Source organism: Ambystoma mexicanum, chromosome 7q (genome assembly GCF_040938575.1).
Source record: "Ambystoma mexicanum isolate Mex_15411 chromosome 7q, UKY_AmexF1_1, whole genome shotgun sequence".
Lineage (NCBI taxonomy): Eukaryota > Metazoa > Chordata > Amphibia > Caudata > Ambystomatidae > Ambystoma > Ambystoma mexicanum.
The window spans coordinates 613,677,666-613,691,532 of NC_090941.1; the positions used below are offsets into that span (position 1 = coordinate 613,677,666).

The following is a 13,867-nucleotide window of genomic DNA, read 5'->3' on the forward strand; positions in this document are numbered from 1 at the left end:
TCCCGGGATCTGAGTTTGATACGATTACACACAATTGTATACATGCGAATCACCAAGTGGGAGAGAGGCTAGCACAGGTGAAAGGAAGAGGAAAGCGACGTTACTGACCATATTCGATGGCAGCTTTGAGCATGACGTCAGCATGTGTGGACCCAAATGCATTTCGGACAAATCTCCGGCGACGCCGCAGGTCATCTTCCCAGTAATCCAAGCGCCAGAAATCATTCAGTTGGCTGCAAATTTTTAAGAACAAGAAAATGCTGAGTCGACATTATCAAATCATATAACAATGAGCGTTACCTCTGTTGAAGACTATGACCAGCAAGATTAGGACTATGCACAATAAAGATGCTCAGTAACCAGGACATTATAGCAACGTCCTTTCTCGTCCCAGTGCTAATCATAATGACCATTTATTTATTTACATTTTTAAAGTGATCAGACCCCGGGATCGAACCTGTGTTGCTTCGAACCGTCTTGCTTTCAAGGCGAGCACCCGTTGCCACTGAGCTATCCCTTCCGGGACACTATGAAAAGTACATGTAGGACTCGTGTGTGTACGTGCGTGTTTTTTCTATTATAATGCGCGTAATACCAACAAGCGGGATCAGGATCCGAACCGATGTTGTTGCTTCCAAGACAAGTTGCCCCTGAGCTATCCTTCCTGCCTTACTGTTAAGTAATCAGTACACTGATAATGCAAAATAAGCTGATACGTTTGTAGATATGGCCACAAAACGATGGGTCTAGGAATGCAAACAAAGCCACCGTGAATACAACTAGCTACAGGCAGCGGGCCAACATTTCCGCTCAAAAAGTGAAATATACCAGAGCAAGCGCAAAGAAAATAAAACACGACAAACCTAACACATTTCCTTGGTTTTATTTGGGCATTAAGGAGCTCAGCTCAGCCCGCCTTGGAACACTTTGCCTGGTGCTAAAAGCATCAGTCACAGGGAGCCCATTAAGAAATGCGGCATCACATTACATGTATTAATGGCACAGCTTGAGTTCCCTCGCATTGTTTTTAACAAGGCCTGTAAATCAGGGAATGGACCTCGGTGTAAAGAGTTTGCCATTTAATGACTGGGGTCCCTTAGCAGACTGAACGGAGAAGCGTAAAATATGGGCTATTTGAGGTTGTAGAACCATGATTAAAAAGATGCACTGAAATATTCATTGACATAATTCCCCACTGCCCCCGGCAAACTGAGAAAATTGCAGTTTTATTCATTATTAATACCGGCGAATTAAGGCTGCAAAAATATTCCGGCATGTGGTAATTGTCTTGGTAAATTATTATTCCAACATTTAACTGGCCTATAAGAAGATTTTATGGCTTTGCGCTAGTACTAACCATTAACATCCATCCCCTTGTTCAGGTTAAAATGCTTTTTCTCCCATTTACAGCACTAACACTTAGGCTTCATTAACTAGCCCTGAAGTAACGACACTGAGAACCAACATGCAAGATATTTTCTTAAAACGACTGCATGTAAACTTCACCTGGAGAATTGATTAGATCAATTACATATGTGTCGTAATAGCTGCCCCATCAATACCTACCTGATCAACTTTTTTTTTTGACATATTTGATATTATTCAAGCAATTCATTTACTTTTAATATACATTTTGCCCAAATTCGCTCCCATTTCTAGTTATTCGGGCATACTTTTTTTCTGGGCACATACAGAGATAGCTCTTCATGCAAATCAGATGACCAGACCGCCGCATTTCCGGCCGTACCACAGTGAGAGATGGTATGCGGACCCCCGCCGAATCCGTGTGTGCGCCTCAACTATAAACGATTCTCTTGAGCATGAGAAGCATGGTACCTCCCTCAACAGTGTCAGTGCCTCTGCCTCTACTACTCCGATTCCAAGTCTGTTCCATGTTTCAGACATTTTTCCCAGGAAGAACTACTGTGCAAGCATCATGAAGTATGACAAAGACAAGAGATATCAAGTTGAACAAAAGAATATTTATTAACTTAAAGGTCAGGATGGTTGAAAACCCAACTTGCCCTAGGTGGGATTTCTCTACATGAATGAAACGAAGGACAGTGAGAGTCAAAGAGTTCATCTTAAAAGTCTGTCTGTATCCAAAACCTATCCTGTCCCTCACAGCTACAACAAACCGGTGTGTAGGGATGTAACAGTCAAAATAAACAGTGTCCAACAAAGTTCTTAGCTTCTTCCAGCTCACAGCTTTCTTTGAGCTCCACCCCCCCCTGGACCCCCCCCCCCCCCAAGTATAAAACAGTTCCACAAAAAGAGTCAACGTTTTCTGTTTTCAAGTTCAGGATTATACAATGTCAAAATAGTTCTCAGGGTTTTCATCCCTCCAAGTTCCAAATGTAACAGTTCAAAACACCAAAAGAAAGAGTCATGAAATTTCAGGATCCCCTGTTTCACCATAGTTCACAACTCAAAAGAAAAGGTAGTGACGTCTCAGCGATCCCTTCCCCAAGAATTTTATTCCACTATAGTTCAAACTAAGAACAGAGAAGGGCCTTAGCTATTTTCATCATCCTTCTTTTGGCCCATGCAGGTTCCCTTCTTTTCTTCATGTAATAAAGTTATTTCCAGGATTTCATATAGTTAATGGAACCAACACTCCGTGATTTCTTTAACCTGGAAAATTCAGTTGTGTCCAAAATGCAGTATGCAGTGCTTTTTAGTGATTGCACAGTTCCATTCACTGCTCAAGGTATCATGCAGTATGTTCTGCTTAATTATAACTTTTCCATTACATTCAGCATTCCCTAGACATTGATTTGGCCTATGCTCTTGTTTTCATTCAGCCCACTATGGAATATTTGTCTCTTTCAAAATGATACAGTTTGCATTAAATTCGGCATTCTCTGAGCATTAATTTGGCATATGTTCTTGTATGTTCTTGTTTTCATTCAGCATGCTATGGAATATTGGTGCCTTTCATTTTAAGAGAATTTCCCATAGTCTTGAGACTTTTGAAACCGTTCTGCTTTAAGAAACATGACCACTCTGATACAATGTATTTATGGCTCTTTCCAGTTCTCAATGTAAAAAGTCCTAGATCTGACACCTTCGGAAACATGCTTTGGTAACGCACGCAACCACTCTGATGCTAGTTACACTGTATTTCAATATAAATGGAACAGTTCATTGAGTCGTTCTTTGTGCACTGGGTTTCTCATGTTACAGAAACTCATTGGACTTTTCAGTTGCTGTCCTCGACGCTTGGAACAAATGATCTGCAGCATCTGCTGCTTGGGGACCAACATCTGCCCCTTTGACCCCCTGGGCCGGATTCTCGGCAATGGGGAACGGGCACTTCACTCAAAAGGGGCAGCCTTTCCACCTGGCTCCCTTATTTGCTGCCAGTCCGTTCCACTGAGATCTTGCTCCCATGCCAGGCTGTTCCAGGTCACCTCTCCTGGCAGTCTAGAACATTTTGGTGTACTTTACACCTCAGACCTCTCCATGGCAGTTCCCTCCATCAGCTCGCCTCTCTTCCAGCACGGTTCTCTGCTCCTCACACAGGACACCATGCAGCTGCTCCCCGTGTTTCTTTTTCTGCCTCATTTTATACACCTGTAACCCTTCAACAGTTTGCAGGCGTGTTCCCTCAATCAGCTTTGCCTGACCATAATTAGGAGGACATGCCTGGCCTTCACACCACCTTGCAGGCATCTCCCACATCCCAGTACCAAAGTAGTGAAAGTGTGTGGTGTTCACTACTCTTAGTTGCCTCTTCCTCGTCTCAGTACCATCAAGTGTCCCATATGGGGAATTGATGGGAGCGATCTTAAAATAACCCATAAAGGTCAGGGAAGTTTTAGGTTGGTTGTCATTAGGAAAAGGGGGATACCATGTCTCACTTGAGATCATCCTTCTCCCGATCCTCAAGGAATCTCTGCCCATGTGATCTTCCCTTGCTTCTCCGCCCCCAAGGTTAGGATCCAAAAGCGATGGCCTTTCACCTGGCCACTTGTGCAGAGAATACAAGGGGGTTAGGACTGAGAACACCCTCCGGTTTCTCACACTACTCCTTTGTGTGTCCCCTAAATCTACATCCATTAACCACACAGCATGTGGATACATTTTCAATTGAAAAATACTTGGTATATGTATTTGCCCAATTTGTTATGTTCGTTTGTCAGTTTTGGTTTGTTGGGTTGTTTCAGGTTTTCGATTGGACTTGGTATCAAAGTGTGCAGTTGTCTTGTTATTCTGTGATTCTAGCCTGTCACCATGCAGCGGTGTCCGAAAAATTACTTTTCTAATTTCACATTTGGAATTTGGACTCAATGTTCCAGTAAAAAAAAGCAATTTTAGAACAAATAATGTCCTACAATCATCTAGGAATTTGGACTTGGTATCTTAAAATCAGCAGTCCCACACGTTGTTTGCTCTGGCAATTGTGACTCTGTCTCCTAGTATGCAGCAATTTCAGAACAAGTAATGTCCTCAGTTCGCTCTGGGTACTTGGACTCAATATCCCAGGATGCGCTGATTTCACAGCAGGTGTTCTAAGATGCAATGGTTTCCCAGGATATAGTTTCCCAAGTTCTGTCTGGGAATGTGAATTCAATAGCTCGGAAATATAGGGAGATACAACTACATTTGAAGCCTGTCAAAGAGGGGACAGGGTGCTCGAATGAGGCATGGTAATTCCACAGAAGTGTTGACCAATAAGGAAAAAGCGACATCCGCTCCAATCTATATGCTGGCAAGTAGAGCGAGACCTTCTGCAGTAGTTACTCATAGACTGACAACTGTTTTCCGTTTCGCATTCCTCAAAAGCGAAGGGAGGCCTCTTTGTCCCTGTCCTGATATGCAAAACTACACCTTTGGCTTCTTTCTCTGGTTCTGACTGCCTCTCTGCACACTCACTCTCTCTTTCTCTTGTTCTGAACTTCTCTCTTTACTCTCTTTTCACTCCCTCTCTCCCTCTGGTTTCAGTTGCAAATGGGCTTGCTGTTGCCAGCCTCGATTTTCTGGTCTTCACCAGTTCAACCAGCAACAGGACTGTGTAATTGGGATCTCCTACCTGCTCGCTAACAGTCCACTGCTCTTCAGGCTGGCCTTTTCATGATGCTGCAGTGCTGTGGCCTGGATCATATGACCACAGCCAGAGACAGGAGACTTTCAAAAGTACCTTTTTCAGGGAGACACATCAGGCAATTCATGATATTTCATAAGTCCCAGGTGCAGCAGAGTTTACATATGTAGGTCTGTAAGTGTCCGTTATATGGCATTTGCCACAGAACCCGCAGAGTAAGCCTGTTTCTGGGTTTATTGTACTATTTCTATGCCCCCCCGAATTGAGATGCAACCTCCAAAACTAGGCATCTCACTCAAAATAGATCACATATTTTCCCGTTCGACATACAGAACATGTCATTGAGTTCTAAAAATCTCACTGTTTTTATTGCCTGAAAAAGCCACATTGAGGACTTCTTTCGGTGATGCTCCAGGCCCAAACTATCAGCGAAGCTGACCGTACACAACCATTTGAGATGCTGTGTGTCATTTCACCACTGGTTGGCTCCTTGCCATTGAATTATGCCTGAACTACTGTGCCTTAAGGGGGTGGCCAGAGTAGCAGTGCGGGCTGGAGGAGACAGGGACGTTGTTTCACCAAAATCCCAGGTGCAGCGGAAGTGACATCACTAACCTGCTGACATCACAGGAACTTGGCCTTTGACTCAGATGGCATCAGTTCCTCTTTAACCCTGGTGACATGACCGAAAGTGGCTTGTGGGAATAAAAAAAGTACATCAACATAAACATTTTAAAATACCAAATATGTACTGAAGCAGATAAGAATATTTTAGATACCAACCACATTTTAACAAGGGTGCCACCTTCATATGCCATGGATGGTCTCACGATATACTAGGGTTACTAGCGTTAGAGCCAATAGTAGAACATAGGCTGCGGCAATATTGGTTCCTCCATCAGGTTCACTATTTGAATATATCTTTAAGCAATAATTATGACAAAGCATTGAGCAATTTTAGGGAGTGCTGTGACCCGATTCTTCCTGAAATTGATTCATACAAGCCTACATTGATTGAAAGACCGGTGAACATATACAACAAAATGAAATGGGAAAGTTATACAGAGAATGTCATTGTATAAACTACAAAGGGAGCCAACCACACACCTGAGGACATACAAGGAGATGCAGTCCTCCGCGATGAGATTCCCAGGGCCAAAATATCTTTAGATGTATATGCGCTTTCATATTAATTTACTAGGCTCCCTACAAAGGTGGGATCTCATAAGAGGGATCCATTGGGAAGAAAGAAATGGTCGGCTCTGTAAAAACCAGGGGAGGCAGAAACACTAAAACATTGGCTAAGTGCTGCAACAGTAGGGCTGAGGAAAATGTGGTTGGGAAAGTTCATTAGTAGAATAGAGGACTTAAAAAGTGAAGTCAAGTGTGCTAGGCTATTGTATGGATACTCTATCTCAGTGACCATTGCTTGTTTTCTTGATTAGTCCACCATAATAAAGGTAATTTGTTGGATAGGTGGAAAATGTAATCTTGGGGGAGGAGGATCAGAAAGGGAGGCCCTGCTAGGTTTATAGTATATGATATTATATTGCATTGTGTTGAATTAATTAATGTCTGTAATATTGGTTTTAGAATGTTGTGCCTGAAGTCATTTATTGCCATTTGTAACGAACTAAGAGTTGTGAAGTATATGATACAAAATGTGTTAAATAAAAAAAATAACTTTAAACACAACAAATAAATAGGCAGACACACTGCAATAGATATGCCACTTCAGCATTGTATGGCAAGTTACTTCCATATTCTGACAATTATAACTGTCGGGTATTGTCATTATATGAAAAGTAGATCCCCTACATTGCCAGTTGCTGCGATATTACAGTATCCAAAAACCATTATGTGCAAGTCACTTTCAGTGCACAGGAGCATTCATGCTTTAATGATAATGTTTTGTTATTTTTATAGTGCTTAGTGCTGTGCATAGCTCACATGTACATACAATTATCCTAACTGAAATTGGTACTGATTTACCAACCTCAGAAGAATGATAGGCTGAGTTAGACTTGCAAGGATTTGGACCTGCAGATCACAGCAGCGAGTGCTCAACCCCCTGAGCTATCTTACCGCTTTGCTGTTAAAATTACAATGCCACCATAAGAAAGCATATTGACACTGGCTGCGCAATGTAGGCCAGGCAAGTAAGAACACTTATCATGTTTGCTGTAGCCTTGACGATGCACAGTAAAAAACATACCATGCCAGAGTAAGACCTACCTAGATTGGCAGCACCAAAATGCCAATCTATTCATGTAATAACACTTATCATGCTTATTTTTATCATAGCTGCCCAGGAGAATATACCATGCCACAGTAAGGACTGGATACACTCAAATTTCAGCCTAGATAGGCAATATCACTAATCGTGCATTCTTTATCATAGATGCCCTGTAAAAATGTCATGCCACATTATGAAATAGCTAGACAATGTGAGTCTAGACACTAATAACAAATCATGCCTGCTTTATCATGCATGTACATTACGTGATGTGACACCACCCACCTGACAAGTGCTCTATCCCTCCAACTCTCCTCCACCAAGCCCAAACTCGGGCTCTTGGCCCAGAATTACCTCCACACCACTTTTCCTCACCCCAGTACTTACGTATGAGGCAAGGTGCTTCATAAGCAAGTACTGGGACGAGAAAGAGTAGGACTCGGAGTAATGAAGATTACAGGTAAGTATCTACTTATTGAACACAAGCACAACATTCACATGCTCATTTATACTGCACCCCTCCAGCATTCACTCACACACCCGGCCTCCCATACATCATGCACTCACACACATAATATACATATACATACATATAGCAGTTTGCTTTTGCCTCCTGTTTAAATTTGCTGGGTACATATTGGCAGCAACAATTTTTAATCATGGATTGATAAAATAAAAGGACAGTTTTAAATCTAATAAATCTCTGGACAATGATGTTCTCAGTGCGACTTTGATGCTTGAGCCATTGATTTCTATAGACGATTCCAAAGCACTGATGGAAGATTGGTGGTTTTAAGAATACATACATACACACACACCCACTCATGCATGCACACACACACACATTTGTTTTTAAAAACATCTTCTTGCCTTTTTCCAAATCCATTGCTGATCCGCGGAACTCTTCTGAAGGCAAGTCTATCTCCCATGCTCCATGCACGAAAGGAACCGGCTCTGGTTCCTGCCATGCGATGAGCAGGGGAGACAGAGCCTTCCACGTGCTGTGGGGGTGTGGAGGAAAGGGTTATTTTTGACGTACGTCTAACTTCAAAAAGAAATTAAAACCGTAACAGAAATGATATTTTTTTATTTAAAAAAAATGAATGTAAAGAGGGCTCTCATCTGAGAACCCTCTTTATTTTTGGTTTCTCTTTGCCTCTGCAGGCCCCATAGGTCACAGAGGCAGGGCCAGAGGTTTGCAATTGCGACCCCTGGTGACCCCCAATTGACATCCCTGGGAGTAGTGTGTGATGTAGTCATACATTCATGCACATAGGCATTAATAAATCCAGTGCTCTGCGTGATGGCTGTGGCTTTGAGGTACAGCTGCCTTGCTCCATGCAATATCTTTGTAACAAGGGTTTGAGGCTGCTGCATGCCAATCAATTGGACATGCCACACATTTTATGACTAGATCAACTGGTCACACTCTATCGCCATCACCTTTATTTAATTGTATGTACTTTAATGGATAATTGAAACAGTGGGCCATAATATCATAGGGACAAGCCCACCCCACCCCACCAAATCCTGGTTTCAACACAGAAGTAAGCCTACTGACTATATATACACACTGTACCCACTGTACATGTAGTCAGTAGGCTTACTTCTGTGTTGGAGCCCGATTTTGATGTGGCGGGCCTGTTTCTCATAAAAGAAGAGAGATACTGTTGCACTTAAAGAACATATTGTTTTTTTAGGCAGTATAAGGAAACTGTGCTATATTGTGGTAATTCCCACTTCCCACTGAAATAGTGATACACACTGTAATGCATACAACGATGTACCCATCCCAAGAGGAAAACTACTGTACAACACATGTACCACGGAGCAATAGGATGTTGGGAAAACCGTCTGATCTTATTTTTCATTTGTCTTAGACAGCAACTTTGCCACTCATGTGCATTCTATTGGACCTCCTCAACAATGCAGCCAACCTCCCCGCGCCCAAGCCTCATCTTTCTGAGTTCACGCCTGATATTCCCAAAGACTTCCGTTTTTGCCAAATTGTCCCAAGTTAAAACTTGGTATGTTTCTAGTTTTATAAAGCATGAGCCAGGCCCAATGGGTGGAATGTACACTTTACAAACATCATACAAATATAAGTGCATAAAAACTGGCAGACTATCAATAAAACATATATCAGGACAGCAATCAAATACCTGAGATTCTTCAAGCATTTCATTATGATATTTATTACAAGCATGTAGCAGAATTTGAGACAATACTACATTACAGTAGTGCCGGGCCAATTAATGACAGTGTACTGTGTGCTGAAACACATGCTGTAGTGCGCAGGTGATGATGTTGGAGTGGTCCCGAAGCAGCACTGGTTATTACATCGAGAACCGCTTCAGAATAGGTCGGCATTCCACCATCAGATGAAAGACCTATCACAGTGGCTCCTATTGGTAGCTGAAGTATTGTTGCATTTCGGAAAAAAGAGTTGGAAATCTGACACCACAGCATTGGCACATGGGCAGAAAATACCAACAATATGTTTGGGATAAATCATGCAACAGTGTGACAGAATACCATTTGGTGAGGGTGGTATGGACTGCACTTTGTTGATTTTTTTATTAAATAAAATGTTGCAGTCATTTTTCTGAAATGGAGGTCTGCTAATAAACGCCCCCCTCCCCTTCACAAAGCTCCATGCCAAAAGCATAGTGTATTCATGTGCGTTTTTTGTACCAGACTCCCGACATCTACAGCATCAGCCCGGTGGTAGCAGCAGGGCTGGCTCAAAAATCAAATGTGTATTCCTGACAGCTGCTGGAACACAGTTATATCAGGCAGCAGTGACTTTTTTAAACTGCCTACACTTCTGATTCAAATTCTATAAATTGTGTACATTAACGAGCTTGGTGGCACATGAACCTTTGTAAAAAAGGCCATGCTGGTTGTGGCATTGTGACTACTAAGGTTAGAAAATGATACAGCCACATGAATTTGATATCACAGTAGTGTCATTTTGGTGAGCAGGGCTCAGCTATGTCAGGGATGAGAATTATCAGTCTGGCCTGGCTGTCTCCACAAAAGCCATGTGGGACAATGGCCAGGTGGCTGGCTCTGATCTTCTGAAGAAGACCAGTATCAACCTTCCAGGAAATAAGACCCTCTCCCCTGGTGGTCCCCTGTGAACTGTTGCTTCAAAGACAACACTGACCTAACAAAGCCACACTCCCACTATAGTGCTGATCACTGGAATGATCTTGAAGTCAGCAAACATGGAAAGGAAGAGGGCAGAGTTAGAGTTGCTAGAGGGTAGGGGTAGGCCAAAAGAGGAGTTCCACCATCTTTGTTTCAGCTAGGGATCTCAACGTACTTCCCTGCCCATTTCCTACAGGCAATGCACTATGGTAATGGTGTCAGAAGGATAAGTACACTTGTTACATCAGCCTGGATTGGACCCATTACAGCAAGCCTGCCTTGGGCCATCCCCCTGTAATATTTTGCCTTTAGAAAGGTGAGGACATATGCCCATGTTGATTCATCTTTTGACTATGAAAAAAGAAGGATTCAACTGGAACTGTATTGGGACGTAGACTATTCCAAAGACCTCTGTCAAAGAGTTGAAGGCAAAAGCTACCAATGTAGAGGTGAGCTCTGCCCCCTAACCATCCCACGTGGGGGTAACACTGCTGTTGGACCCAGGCCTCTCTTCAAGCTGTGTACTGGAACAAGGATACTGCTCTCTAGAGATGAAAGACCCCCTGTAGGTGCCAGACAACTTCCTGAACTATAGGTGTGGAACCAAGGACTCACCCTGATGCTGGAGACAGTGAATTGTGCCTCCTAGCAACCCAAAGTAGCTTGAACCCAGTTTCATTTCCTCGAGACACCATCTGGCTGGGTTGACCACAGCCAACACACTTCAAGCCTCTACAGGACCTGCAGTGCTGCTTTGACACTCTTTGAATTTTCAAACCACCACCTGCCTTTCACACCATTTGCAAAAATCAACCAGATTGCTGGCTCGACGTTGTGGAAGCAACTAATTTGAACACTGACTCGACATGCTGGAGGCCATTGACTCTTCCATCTCGAATGCCGAAGGGACCTAGCATAAGTATTGTTTACCACTGATTTCCTAGCTGCATTGGAAGCTATCGACTTGACCTTCTTGAACGTTGACTCAACCCAATGGGGGCCCGCACTTCGAACCCACTCAACACTGACTTGCCAGTGGGACCACACTCATACCATCTCAACATAGGCTTGGTCTCAGTAAAAGCACCTACAAGCGAGACTGGAGGCTGTCAAGCACACAAGACAAGAACTACAAGTATTTTGATGAGGCCCTGTCTTCCTGTTCTAATTAAAGAAATCATAGCAACTTTTTTTCTTGAACACCCCATCTTATCAAACTAGAGTGACCTTTCCTATGAAAAGTTTGCATTCTCTGTGGTTCTTTTACAGGAATGGGTCATTAGGGTTTTTAATCATTTGACTGCATTGATAGTTTTACGGAAGTCACCATTTTCATGGAACTTTGATTGGGCAATCTTTTATTTTGGAACCATAGTATTTACGCTATTTGGGTTGCTACTGTTATCAGCCCACACCCCACTAGAAGAGGATAGCCTGCCATTGGCCCATGTTACCACAGGAGATGGAGGTTTATCCGTCGGGCCCTGTTTCACCTTTATGATTTGATCACTACTGGGGGCTGATTAGGCATGTTAGGCACTACTCTTTGCTGTACTCCTGCAGAGCAGTAGTCATTTTGTCACAGAAGGTATTAGACACCCATGGCTAAATGATGGGGTTTCAATTGCATTCAATGTCCTTTCAGTAATCCATTGCAATAAAATCACTGTAATAATTAGTGAAACACACAAACCGTTGAACGCCCTTTCGATCATTGGGAGTCTGTCAATTCTTGACAGCTTGTATTTTGGCATTGTCCATTTGGATCCCCTGGGCACTGATGGAATGACCCAGGAAATCCATTTTATCCTGATGGAAGACGCAGTTTGTAGGCTTGGCATACAAATGATTGGAAGCCAGACGATGCATAACTTGTTTTACATGCTGATGGTGTTCCTCGTGGGTGGCAGAAAAATAAAATAATCAAAATATCATTGAGATATACCCACATGAATAATGATGAGGTCCTCAAATATCGCATTCATGAATCACTGGACTATTGTTGGGGCATTACACAACCCAAAGGGAATAACCCTATATTCAAAGTATCCCTGCGGTGTCTTGAAGGCAGTCTTCCACTCATCTCCCTTTTTGACACAAACAAGTTGGTACGCCCCGCATAAGTCTAGTTTGGTGAAAATACACGCACCCCTTTAAGGGTTCCAAAATATCCCGAATGAGGGGCAGCGGGTAGCAGTCCTTACAATACAATGTTGTTCAGGTCGCGATAATCCACACAAGGTCGTAACGTACCCTCTTTTAGGCACAAAGAATAACGGAGCCCCCCGCTGGGGAACTGGAAGGCACAATGTATCCTTTCTGTAGGCAATCCTTTAGGTACCACTAGAGTTCCTGTCGTTCCTGTGGTGACAATGAATAGATTTTCCTGTGTGGTATTGCTTTGTCAGGCAAAAGTGGAATGGCACAGTCAAATGGACAGTGTGGGAGGGAGGGTTATCGCATCAGGCTCCGAAAAAACCCTCCAATAATCTTGCTATTCCTTGGGTACCTGGACGGCACAAAGACAGGAGGAAACAGGATCGGGGTTGGCAAGCATGTAAACAGCATTGGTTTCTCCTGTGTCGTCCTTGCAACAGATCGAGGTGCAGATGTTGGAACCAAATGTCAAGGTCTGGGTAGTCCAATTGATAAACAGGTTATGGTATTTAAGCCAAGGAAGTCCCAACACCACGTGTAAAAGGGAGTCAGCAACACATCAAAAGAGAGTTGTTCGCCATGTTGGTTAATCTTCAGATTGACAGGTATCGAATGATTGTTACAAGGACCAGATGATATCAGTGTCCCGTCAAGTAAGGCAACCGCGGTCGGAGCAGTCTTCTGGATCAGGGGTATAACATGTGCCACAGTGAATGCTTGGGCGATGTAGTTAACCGAGGCACCGGAATCCAATAAAGCCAAAGTGGAGATGTTCTGCCATGTGGCAGGATTGAAAAGATGAATATCCAGAACCAATTACAACAAGCTCATTAGTTTTCCGACAACCTTAACGGGCAAACCGGACAGGAATCCAGGAAATGTGCAGAAACAGCACAATACAGACATAACCGTTTGGTTCTTCTTCGTCTCTTTTATTCTTCAGTGAGTGAATCGTGTATCGCCCTCAGTTGAATGGGTGGGGATGCAGTGTTCTGTACGGTCTGTCTCTTCTCCCCCTACTTTCCGTCAACCGGTGGTCAATCCAAAGTACTAAATTGATCATGTCGTTGAGATCCTGGAGTTCTCCATAGTGCTTTACAGTTAGAGTCAATGGGCTACTTCTCTGTCTGTACCCTCACATCTGTATCACAATATAGACAGAAGATTTTTAATTATTAAGTTTTTCCTGTGGCTAAATCCATATAGTGTACTTGTTCACCCTGTGTGTTTGTACCTTGTTCACCAATAGTTTGGTCAGTCCAGCCCTACTGTGC

The 13,867-nt window shown here is 43.1% G+C and overlaps 1 protein-coding gene across 6 annotated transcripts in view; it reads right to left on the reverse strand.

Moving 5' to 3' along the window:
- NBEA (neurobeachin) overlaps positions 1-13,867 on the reverse strand; it is a 2,584,133-nt gene that overhangs the window by 1,017,955 nt on the left and 1,552,311 nt on the right. For all 6 annotated transcript variants that reach the window (XM_069640609.1, XM_069640605.1, XM_069640608.1 and 3 more), the window contains one exon: positions 109-233. In XM_069640609.1, coding sequence (XP_069496710.1) covers positions 109-233 — 125 coding nt within the window. The remainder of the gene's footprint in view (positions 1-108; positions 234-13,867) is intronic.